At 41.5% G+C, this 12,937-nt stretch overlaps 1 protein-coding gene across 1 annotated transcript; it reads right to left on the bottom strand.

Annotated features, from left to right (window-relative positions):
• Positions 1 to 9,669: 9,669 nt before the first annotated feature.
• LOC310781849 (piggyBac transposable element-derived protein 4-like) lies at positions 9,670 to 10,930 on the bottom strand (the record flags this gene model as incomplete). The annotated part of the gene is made up of 2 exons (XM_083642480.1): positions 9,670 to 10,485; positions 10,603 to 10,930. 2 exons carry the CDS (start codon positions 10,928 to 10,930, stop codon positions 9,929 to 9,931), a joined length of 885 nt encoding a protein of 294 aa, XP_083498606.1. The 3' UTR covers positions 9,670 to 9,928.
• Positions 10,931 to 12,937: the final 2,007 nt, after the last annotated feature.

Here is a 12,937-nt window from a genome sequence, read left to right as displayed (position 1 = left end):
TTACGGCCTCGCCTGCTAACAAGGACGCCGAAAAGAAACTTGTGGCTTCACCGTTGCTTGAGTGTTGCTTGGTGTGAACGCCCTGTCAGACTCATTTGATAGTCTATTTTGTCCCGTATTATCACTCTCATTTTCTGTTAGCTCATAAGCAATACTTTTTGATAAAACCTTTGAATTGGGATCTAAAAATGTATTTATTGGATTAAATGAATGGTGAGATGATTTGTTACCAATAGTGCCAATGCTTATGCTTCCAGGTTCAGGACAACGCATAACGAGCTGGTGACAAAAGCTGTCATCCAGACAATCACTGACATGGGGCAGGGGCAGTTGTGGAGTATCCAGCTCATGAGAAGTAAGTATTGGGGGGGGGGGGGGGTGTTGGGATAACATTGTGTTAACCCTACTATCTGCTGTATGCAGAGAGAGATACATGCAGATCTTGTACTGGTAAGATCAGTGTAATTGTGTTGATCAGAGCCAAGTTTAAGTTGAAGGAATCCAGACCTTCGAATTCACCCTCCACTGTGTTGAGTTTTTGCTGCTTCTGCTCTGGCATCGTGCCATCAGAAACAACTTGTCCAATGAGTGCTGAGGGGGACTAACAATTATCCAATCAGCATCAATAAACAGTGCAACACTAAGCATGACCAGTAATGCTGTGGTCATGTTTTTGTCAAGTGTGCCGAGGAGTAATAACAACAGTGGCAGCAGCCACCAGACGAGATAGACGCTGCTATCGAAGCTGTTTTAATTTGATCAACAGTACCACTTTGAAATCTGAACAGCACTCTTCTTTGAATGCATTTATTCAAAGGAGAGATGGTGTTTTTTATCTTCTCCTTAATAACCCACCACATGGTGGAGCGGTTACAAATTGAAATCCGTGGAATTAAGTAATTTTTAGTGCAAGGCCACTTTGGCCTTTGATAGATACAAATTTACAATACCTATTTATTGGGGCATCGTGGCCAAAATGTAGGGCACCAAGGCCAAAACCAATGGTTATTTAAATTATTTTTTCAGTCATTTTTCCAGAACAGAAAAAATAGAAATATATACAGATCTGGCACTAAATTTATTTTATAATTTTCTTCTTTATTCCTTCTTTTACTGGTTACTAAATTTATTTGCCTTGCCTAGGCCATGTCTACATTACCTCGTATTTGATGGTTCGGCACTTCGTTTGCACCTATTGTCCACACACTACCTCTATTGTTCTGAGCATCAAGCCGTTTGTCACGATACGATAGTATTGCGATATTGCAATATGCTAGTATTGCGATATATTGAGTATTGCGATATTGCAATATATTATGATTTATTACCTTTTTTCAACTGCAAATTATGTCCCCAAAGGAAAATGGCTTTTTGAAGATCTGTTTTATCTAATTAAATAAAGTTTCCAGTCTGTCCATCTCACTTCAATCATTTGTATTGCAGCAAAATTTGATTATCAAGCAGACAGACTGACCACAGTGTCATAAAAACCTGCCAGAAATGTTGCATACACTTGAGATTTTGTATAATAAAATATCACAATATTTGACATTCGATACAATATATCAAAGACTTGGTCTATGCATTACCCTCACATCTCAAAGACACTACATAGTTTCTGATTAAGTTGACAGAGTGTCGTGTGTCATGATCTTCTTTGTACTATGGATGTTGCTAGTTTATATCCCAGCATACCCCATAAAGATGGCTTGGAAGCCACGCATTATTTTTGGAATCAAAGAACTGAATCACATCCCTACTCTGAGTTTCTGTTATCTTTAACAAATTAAGTTTTGACTAAGAATTATTTTAAGTTTCAGGATCAATACTACCTTCAACATCGGGACTCAGCTATGGGCTCACCGGTGGCTCCAAATTATGCAAATTCTGTTTATGGGATAATTTGAATTCAATTTTATTTATAATGATAATCCCTATTCTAAGTTTATTAAAGGGATAGTTCTGTTTGTTTGAAGTTGGGTCCTATGAGGTACTCTCATACAGTCAGTGCACTGGGTAAAGCACTCTCGATGCATCCGAGATAGGAGAACTGCACTCCAGCTGCAGCATGCATCCAGAGTGCTGTACCCAGTGCACTGACTGTATGAGAGTACCTCATAGGTACGGCAACTATTTTAGGGCATCCTCGTCCGTCAGAGTATAGGCTATCGTTCCTCAGTCTAAAGCGTTGTCAGTTGTCATGTCTCCTATAGTAAATCATCGAGTGTGCTCTGAAACACCTTCAGTCCTCACACGAAAACGCTGTCATTCCTCCTGCCTCACTTATCACTCAAACTAGCTGTCAGGCATCACTCCTCACGTCTCACACAAAAACGTTATCGATCCTCCTGCAGACTAGCTGTCAGGCATCACTCAAACTAGCTGTCAGTCATCACATGAAAACGCTGTCATTCTTTGTTTTTGGTTGTTCTTCCGTGTGATGGGGAAACCGCAATAATGCCTCTGTGAAATGAGCAACAATTTCTTACAACTTCACTTTCGGTTGAGTGATTTTGCCTTCAAAATAAAAGCCTGTTTTCTTTTATTTACAATAGATTAAAGTAGTAATCCATGAGACCCAACAGATTAATTAATTATGTTGGGTCTCATGGATTACTACTTTAATCTATTGTAAAAAAAACAACACGCTTTTATTTTGAAGGCAAAATCACTCAACCGAAAGTGAAGTTGTAAGAAATTGTTGCTCATTTCACAGAGGCATTCTACACGGAAGAACAACCAAAAACAACGAATGACAGCGTTTTCATGTGATGACTGACAGCTAGTTTGAGTGATGCCTGACAGCTAGTCTGCAGGAGGATCGACAACGTTTTTGTGTGAGACGTGAGGAGTGATGCCTGACAGCTAGTTTGAGTGATAAGTGAGGCAGGAGGAATGACAGCGTTTTCGTGTGAGGACTGAAGGTGTTTCAGAGCACACTCGACGGTTTACTATAGGAGACATGACAACTGACAACGCTTTAGACTGAGGAACGATAGCCTATACTCTGACGGACGAGGATGCCCTAAAATGGTTGCCGTACATAGGACCCAACTTCAAACAAACAGAACTATCCCTTTAAAAGCTATTGGAGATACATAGACAATCTATTTTTTATTTGGAGTGGTAATGCTGAAGAAATAAAACTATTTCATGCTTTTTTTAACTCAAGAAAGGAATCAATTAAGTTTACATTATGTTATGATTTGGAACAGATTTCTTTCTTGGATGTTTTGGATGAAGAAACATGGATCCTCTGTACACATACTGAGGTTTACAGAAAGGAAACCGATATAAATACTTTTTTACAATTCAAAAGTTTTCATTCTCCAGCATTAAAGAGAAGTCTACCATAAGTCAATTATTGAGGATTAAACGTATTTGTGATTCTTTTGAGTTATATGCTAAAAATCTTGGTGTTAATTTTAAGTCGAGGGGATATGGGGATGATTTACTGGAGAACCATCTCAACAGAGTACGACAAGTGCAGCAGTATGATTTACTTAAATCTAATTCCAGAGACACCTCTTCTCAGGGCCTAGCATTTGTGTCCACCTATAGTCCTATAGCCTATCTAAGTCAGTCAAATAAGTATTGAGTAGATATTGGCACATACTGGAAAGTGACTTTCACATCTAATGCTTTTCAAACTTCACCCAGATACTTTTATAAGAGGTCCTCCAATTTAAGAGATATTTTAGTAAAGTCAGATCTGCCCAAGAGACCCACTCACTTTCTTTGTTTCTCGTTCTATTCCTTCTGGTAATTTTCCTTGCTATAATTGGGACATTGTTATGCCATGCTCAAAGGTAATCATTTCACGCATCCGAGTTCTGGTGTGAACATTAAGGTCAGAGGCAGAATCACATGTAACACTAGATATGTTGTTTACCTGTTGAAATGCCCATGTAATTTATACTATGTAGGCAAAACAAAACGCTAGTTAAAAACCAGAATCTGAACACAAATGCTCTATACGCAATCAGGATGAGAAATCATCAGTTGCGAGACATTTTAATAGTTGAATGCTTGTGAAACTAGCGTTTGCATGGATAAACTTTGGGGGATTTTTGCAACATCATGTTTGAACTCGACGAACGGCAACTTACCTCTGGTCTCCAAATGAAAACAAGTCGTGGTAATCAGAGCCAGCCTTCTTTGTGATAAGATTGTCTGGAACAATCAGACTGATTGCATGTCTTCCTCAAAATGTCCGTAGGCTATTATTAAATTATTATTATTATATTATTAATATTTTATTCCTGACAGGACAGGTGTTTATTATTCATAATTCTCTGAAGTCTTTGTGATAGTAATAGCAGAAGTTGCGAGGGTCTTTGATCTTATATCTCCAAATTACCCGATAGCTTAAGTAAATAAATAAATAACTTTCTCTCTCTCTCCTCGCACGGCGCACACCCGATGTAGACTACAATGTAGGTCTAACAGAACGCATTCTTATAATCATAAAATCTTGGGGAATTATCTTTTCTATTCCGAGAGGCTATTGGCCTATCGGAGTGTCTCCTGGCCAATCCAGGAGGCTTGGCAATACTATTTGGACCGTTTCATTGTGGCTGTGTGAACACAAACGAACCCACGCACAAATGCAACAATTGTATCAATTAAGTACCCAAATTGAACACAAAGCAAGCAACCTAGAGGTGTGAATACACCCTTAATTCTGAAAGTCTAAGTGACAAGTTAAAAACTAAACACTCTACTGTCACCGATAATTTGTCAATTTTGTTTTATTATCTATTTCCAGAAGCCTGCAACAGGGCTTATGAAAACCTGAAGAGCCAGGCAAAGCTGCAGGAGGGAACAACCAAGGAGGCCGTTATGCGGAGAAAGCTCCTTACAAGCCGGCGTGATAGGGTGAGTATATCTTCCCGTGGAAGCCACAAATCTATATTGAATCTCAATTCAATGCATTGCCACATGGTTATCAATTAAAATGCCTAATTCCACGAAGGTAGTTTTGGTAAGCCAAACCTATTTACACACTTTATTTTGGCGCTGTAGCAGGACTGGAGAGAGCCACTAATGTTAACATAATTTAACATGGTTACATGATGGCTAGTTAACTGCACGGATCAGTTTTGCATTTCCAAATATGTCCAAACAAACTGGCAATAAGCCAGTAGCGAGCACACTCACCGGTGTTTTTAAAGTTTCGGTGCACGGCACAGGAGATACTTGGTAGGAGAAGGAGAGCCAGCACACAAAAATGTCCTTTTGTTGGGTTTATTCCAGCTTAACACCAGGTACAGCACACGGACGTTTCAGCCTAACAGCCTTCTTCAGCGTGTTGCTGTGTCAGGTGGAAATGACGTTTAAATACACTGAGACCGGAAGTCCATTCAATAAACGAAATATCAAAATTCAGTTACAGTATATAAAGAATTCAAGAACCAAGCAATACACAACACGCACGTTCCATTATCAAAGAAAATGTCTACATACAACAATGTATGCATATATAAATAACAATAGTCTGGTCAGCCCCACTGTGTGGGAGAGCAGAACCAGGCCTTTATATATGCATTTATATATGAATTTTGATATTTCGTTTATTGAATGGACTTCCGGTCTCAGTGTATTTAAACGTCATTTCCGCCTGACACAGCAACACGCTGAAGAAGGCCGTTAGGCTTAAACGTCCGTGTGCTGTACCTGGTGTTAAGCTGGAATAAACCCAACAAAAGGACATTTTTGTGTGCTGGCTCTCCTTCTCCTACCTTGCATTTCCAAATAGCCTCAGTACCTAATGCTGCACTATGCAGTCAGTGTGTGCAGAATAGGGATGGCAGGATAAACCAACTGGAGATTGGAGAAGTTTAACACCATTAATTCAATTTAAATTTCATTGGAATTTAGTCTATACATTGTGTTTGACTCTGTGTGAAGCCAATTTAGGCGCTGATATGACAGTCCCATTACAGTCATAATATATATATTTTTTCTGTCTCTATCAAGCAAAAAGAGTGCAGTAAAATGTACAGGTATTAAAGGTCCCAATTCGTGCAGCTGTAACCTCTTAAAAACGTGTGTCTCTGGTCCATAAAACATGATTCTGGATTAATCTGTCGAAAATATAGCAAACCCGTTTGTTGTGACGGAGTTCTCACTTCCTCATCTGGTCGCTTCCCAAGAACGGCCTGTTTCTATAATATATTCAGAACTAACAGTTCCCATTGGCCGCTGAGGGAGAGCCCGCCCCAGGCTCCCAGCGGCCAATCAGATTAGCGTCTGTGGACCAGCACGCTAGGTTGCGAGTTATCGTTAACTAAACGGTACTACGCTAAAGAGGACATCTCAAAATGCCTAGACTTACCGAATGCACCTCTGCAGTTGCTGGATCACGTACAGTTGGCGTCGCTCCAGCTAGAAGTGTTAATTTTGTGGCTATAGACTAAATGGTGCAGGTAGCTTGTGTGAGAGGGACCCGAGTATGCAGGAGGAAGCTAGTGACGTCGATATTCTCTCCAGATTCCTCTCTGGGCAAACGACGCGTTTGGGGGTGTGGCTTGGAGGAGACTGCAGGGGGACGCTGGATAGGGACAAATCCAACTGTGGCAGTTCTGAACGTGTGACCACTCATTACAGGGAGGGCTGACAGCAGTATATATGCATTTACAAGTAAAAACAGCTTTTGCACGGAATGGGACCTTTAAAATGGTACTAGTGCCGACTTACCAGACTATAATTTGTGCTGGATGGAAAGAAATGCTCCTTTAGATTTGGTAGATTTGCCATTGCAAAGCCAGCATAAAAACATAATTTGACCACTGCTGCAGCTCACAGTTTTTTCTCTCTCTTTATAGCTCTTTAAGAAGAGAGTGAAAGTTGGGGAGAAGGTGCTGAGCCAAGAGGACTTGAGATACTTGAAAGGGGCTGACGGAAATGTGATGAGTGATGAGGAAAGCGATGAGGAGAAGTCACAGTACATATTTTCCTCACCAAAATGGTGCTCACCACGTCTGACCACGATCGTTACCTCCTGCCAGAAGGTCCTTGATGAGAACAGGAGGAAGGGAGTGGAGCCACGCTCCACTCATCACCGTCTCCCCTCTGGACAAGATTCTAACAGAGGACCTCCTGCTGCATCCAGGAGTCAGCCATACCTGGCAGAGGAAGAGGGTGCTCTAGCTGAAAGCTCCAGCTGAAAAATCAACACAGTCTCAAGGAAAATGGTAAAATAGCAGTGTTGGTCCACAGCTAGAAATTTTAGAATTTTGCCTCCAAAATTGTAAAATGGTAACTTGTTTTCAATGGCAGTTCATACGGGGGTGGGAGGTTTTTGAGGGGTGGGCGAGGTTAGGTTATGGTCTGGGAAGAGGTTAGGTTTAGGGCTAGGGTCTGGTTGAGGTTAGAGGGGTAACTGAGGTCGGAAGTTAGAGTGGTCGGAAGGTGGAGGTCAGAGACCTTGAAGGGATCTCCCACCTACCCAAAACAAAACTGACCAAAACAAAACGTTAGAATTTCGCCTCCCAAATTGTAAAGTGGTAGCTTTTTTGAATGGGAGTTTATACAGGGGTGGGAGGTTTTTGAGGGGTGGGAGAGTTTAGGGTTAGGGTCTGGGGAGAGGTTAGGGTTATAGTCTGGGAGAGGTTAGAGCAGTCAGAGGTTAGAGGATTCCCTTTGGGAGTCGGAAGGGGGGTCTCAAAACCGAACCCAAAAAGTTACTATTTTACAATTTGGGAGCCGAAATTGTAAAATAGCAACTTCTTTAGGCTGTGGACCAACGTTGCTATTTTACATTTTCTTTTAGACTGGGTTGGAAAACTAAGAGCTTGTTTGTTTGACTGTTGAGGATGTTTTGTTTTTGGAACTTTTTTATTTTATTTGTTATTGTTGGATATGTTTTTGTCCAGCATTCCTTGTTGTTCATGTATCGTATGTAGATATGTTAAAAATATTATTTTTCATTTGCAAGATCTCACAAACAGCACAGTTGAGAAGTGTTCTTCACACATTCTAACCTCTCTTTTTTTAATAGTTAATCTCAGTGATCCGATTTGTAAACCCTCACATAGTGTAAATTTCAGCCATCTAATATGCTCCCAGACCTCCACACATCAAGTAGCAGGAAGCACTAGCTTCTCACAGAGAAGATGAGAGGGTGACCTACCCCGGTGCGCTCTCTGTGCAAAAAGGCAGTTTTCACAGCTTTGTGGTGAGAGACGCACGGTGTCAGTGAAAACAACCCACATTCATGTGTCGATAACTAAAGAACGGAAGCACGGAGAAACAAACTGTTTTTTTTTTCATGGAAGTAGAGGCTTTGTTCTGTCTTTTGGGATATTTGGTGTTCTAATAGTCATAGAAGAAAATATTCTGTGGGTCATGGAAATCACTGAAAATGCTCACAAACCCTGGCGGTGACTTTATTTTGAACTCTGACTGTTTTTGTATGTTTCATAACTGCCACGTTGAATTGAATTTGATGTTCAAATTGCGTTAATAAAATAATTATATTTGAAGATTCATAGATTATGTATTTTTCAATGAGTAGAAGGTGTACTTGAAAAGATTTGGGGCATTTTGTTGAAAAAAATATATATCAGACACAATTTAAAGAGTATTTTTCTAATAATAATCTGTCAAGTCTTGTAACTGACAACACATACATCTGAATAGATATTAGATAACAGTTATATCTCTATACAAGATATTCTGTCCTATTGTGACTGCCAAAACAATATATTGACTAAATTTTAAAGTGCTCCCAGTCCGGAAGTTGATACTCCGAAGATGAGTTATAACCAGCGAGTATTTACAGTAATTTTGATCAGATTTGAATCATATCCTAGAATATCCAAGACATGTGGCTATTACTCTAACCATATCTAAAAGTTTTCTGCTATGGATACTACATGTATATCAAGTTTCCTGCTATGGATATGACATGTATATTGCTTACTGGATTCTAATATACACAGGGCGAGGCATTTCGGTAGTATCATGTGATATACTGTGGTGTATACATTAGTGTTTGGCTTTCAAAATATGGCATCAGTCATATCTGGAAAATATTTGGACTCCATATTCTGGTAGTGTCAAAGTGGTCAGATTCCGGATTTAAGATATGCTCCAGACATGAGTCAGAAGCTGTGAGTATCGACACTTAATTTGATCAGATTTGAATCATATCTTTGAATGTCTGAGTAAGGATATTAATAGTATCTCAACGTTTCCTGCTACGGATATGACACATACATTGCTTCCCGGAATTTAACACACACAGGACGAGGCATTTCGGTAGTATCATGTGATATGCTGTCACCAGACATGTGGTGTGTTTTGGCTTTCAAAATATGGCATCAGTCATATCTGGAAAAAATTTGGACTCCATATTCTCTTGGCGTCAAAGTGGTCAGATTCTGGATTTAAGATATGCTCCGGACATGAGTCATAAACTGTGAATATCAACAATCAATTTGATCAAATTTGAATCATATCTTTGAATTTCCGATATAAGGATATTAACCCATTTCAGCCTATTTTCGCCTAAAAAATAGCCTCTAAAACCTAAGTCCGATTTGATAATAGACCCCCAAATCCTGAACTTTTCATAGAAATGTCAACGCCTACTAAAATAGTGATATCTCAGCCTCTGTAGAAGATAAAAACACACTTTAAAAGGCATTTGAGAGCTGACACATGTGGCTTTCCTTGTAAAAGGTGTTTATTGGTATGACAATTCAATAGCATTGTCAAATATTGCTGTAAACACAGAAAATTTTTAAAAAACTAAAAAACGTATGAAAAAACAAGCAACAAATCACTCCAAACCACTCAAATAAAATCAAAAATGTGCTCCACACTGCCCCCTTGTGTCCCCTTGCAACCATAAAAAAAAATGCAGTCCATTTACCATCAAAGGGGCAAGTGTCTAAAGTGTCAGCTAGTGTTTAGCAAACACTTACAAAAAATGTCTGTAGTGTTTTCCAAAACACTCAATGTGGACAGGCAGGTCACACTGTATGCAGCCATACACAGTTAGCCCACTGCCTACTACATCTTTTTTGTCCAGCAACAACTGGCACTCCCTGCAGAGCTTCCGCTTCTCAAACACCTTCCCGAAGTCGTGCATTGGGGGACCTGTGGCTTCTCCTGACGTGCTGGGTGCTGGGGAGGCTGCCCTGCTCGATGTGCTTGGTGCTGGGGAGGCTCCCCTGCTCTCTGGAGTGGAAGGAGAGCCAAATGGAGAGGCTGGTCTGGAAGCTGGGGACAGAGGAGGAGGAGGAGAAGGAGGAGGGATCACAGGAGGGGCCCTCCTTGTCACCGGTGTGATGAGCTCCTCCAGCAAGGTCTCCAGCCAGTCCTTGTAATGTTTGTGCCTTCCTCCAACAGACCTGGCTGCAACGTAGGCGTTGTAGCACGACACAGACAGGCCCCAGAAGAACACACGCCGCCACCATTTCTTTGACCGATGATCGAAACCATAGTATCCAATCATCTGGTCGAGGAGATCCACACCTGGAACACACATGGAACTCTGTTTACATACGTACATTTTCACTCAAATGACCTCAGTGAATATAAGCTTACAGTATTTTAATTTTTGTTTATAAAACATAAATCTGTAAAACAAACCTTTCATGTGGCTCTGGTAGTCCGCCAGGCAAGCGGGCACTACCACATCAGCCCGGTGGGTCTCATCTCTCCTCCGCCTTACAGTCCCTGTTGCGCTGGGGTCATGGTGATTGGACAAGACCATCACCGTCTTTGTGTCTTGCCACACGCAGAAGGTGAGGTCATCCTGCTGTGCCACCCGGAACTCGTGCTTCCCCAGCGCAGCCCTCTTTGTCAGGCTGTGGTCCTTCGGCAGCCCCTTCCTATTGGCCCGAAGGGTGCCACAGCCGTACAGGAAAAGGCCGTTCATCTCCTGGAGGAGTTCTACACTGGTGTAGAAGTTGTCCATATAAATGGACAGGAAGGTGCCATTGTATGGCTTGGCGAGGTCCAGCACCACGCGCTGTGCCAGGCCCGTCTGCGGCGCCGCTTCACGTCCTGTGTACACCTGGGGAGTTTGCAAGAAGAAACACAAGTCTGAGGAAGGGCCTTGGGTGCTTGAAAGGTCACTCAAATAACAACACATTACAGAATACATATTTGCATATTCTTGGTGTGCTGATTTTTTTCCTTACTTTGAAGTGCGGAACGTAGCCTGTTGAGCTCTCCGCCATCACCCAAACCTTCACGCCCCATTTGGTTGGCTGGAATGAATGAATGAATGTTTATTTCACACATTACCAAAAGATGCAGGTTACATAGGCAAAATAGAGGTGAGACAATTTGATCAATCAATCAGCAGTACCTTCATTGGCAGGTATTGCCGGAAGCCAAGCCTGCCTTTGAACTTGATCATTGATTCGTCAATGCTGACTGTGCCGTTGACCTCATAGAGGTCCTGGAAGCGCTGGTTCAGGAAGTCCAGGTACCAGCGCAGTTTCCAGAGCTTATCAGCTGGGTCGCCTCGTGCGTTGTTATCTTGGAGGTGAAGGTATCTGAAGAGGTGAGAGAGGGGAGGATGGAAGAGGGGGGGTAGGGGAGGGGGGGTAATTAGACACATATTACAATATATTATAAACAATATAATGTCTTGTATATTGTATACAATATTGTATATTGTATTGTATATTATATACAAGTAGACACATCTTGGATGAAATGAAAAATTGTAGGCTATATCATTATATAGGTTAGTTACACTTGAGGGTTACAGGGTCTGTCTAAGTGCAGTGTCTGTCTTGGTGCAAAGAGTGAAGCGCATTCTCTCCACATTCCTGACAATTGAATAACAATAGGCCTACTAGGTGTTTGCCCACACACAATAGGTGTAGCAGCCGAGCCCAGCAGGGGTTTCTTACCCCAGTGTATAAGCTCGCTACTATGGCAATACTCCCACTACACCTCTAATACATTTGCAATATATTTCATTTCCCTTAGGGCATCATAACAATGGTACTAATGTTACATTTTATCTATCAAACTACTATTATTTATATAGCGCATCCTATTCAATGGGGCGCATCTATATCACGCAATGGTTATAATAACAAGGATAATATTATTGTTCTTAGCCTACCTCCAAATGGCGTCAAATCGGTCCCGGGACATATTCTGGCCGAAGTTGGTTTTGAAGATGTTTTTGGATAGCCGCCAGTACTCTCTTCGGACGGGAAGTTTCATTATCCCCATGGCGAGACACAGCCCAATGAATGTTTTCATTTCTTTCACTGTTACCGGGGTCCACTTGGCTGCTTTTTTGGCTGGGGGAATTGTGCGTCTCTGGTCGGCATATCGGTTCGTCTCCGTGACAAGACGGTCCCACATTTCCTCCGTGTAAATTTTCTCGAAAGAAAATAGAGGTGTGGAATCGGCTTGTAAGCCAACACCGCTTTTCACCCCGGGCACCCTTTTGAACGCTTTGACCGGCACAGGACGGTAACAGCGCTGCTCCGTTACCCAGTTTCCATGGAAGCCTTCGAATTGGTCTTCTTCGTCAGACTCATCGTCATCGTCATCCTGAAACATAGTTCTGACCCACTGATCTCTGTCCAAGGGCTGCCAATCGGGGTCTGTAACTGGGTCATCATTTAACTCTTCATCAACGGTGGAATGTTCAGAATATTCCGCGTCTTCAAAATCGCTTCCTTCGCTAATATTATTTTCTTCCTCCATCGCTCTAACAGATCCGCTCAAAGTGAAGAAAAAAAAAACTTTTCCTTCCCAAAACAATCCCAGAATGCATTGCGAGACCCCACGTGTGTTTTCTGAATGATTTCATTTGCCTAGAGACCGGAAATAGGCGAAAAACTACAGCTAAACTACAAATTGACGTAGACGTCATCCCGTCTTCAAAGGTATATTGACGCGAACGGCATCCCGTCTTTAAAGGGAGAATGACGCGAACGTCATCCCGTCT

Source organism: Poromitra crassiceps (genome assembly GCF_964638095.1).
Source record: "Poromitra crassiceps genome assembly, chromosome: 8".
In the NCBI taxonomy this organism is placed as follows: domain Eukaryota; kingdom Metazoa; phylum Chordata; class Actinopteri; order Beryciformes; family Melamphaidae; genus Poromitra; species Poromitra crassiceps.
The sequence above is the reverse complement of the archived record's forward strand: the minus strand, read 5'-3'. Positions and strand labels throughout refer to the sequence as shown.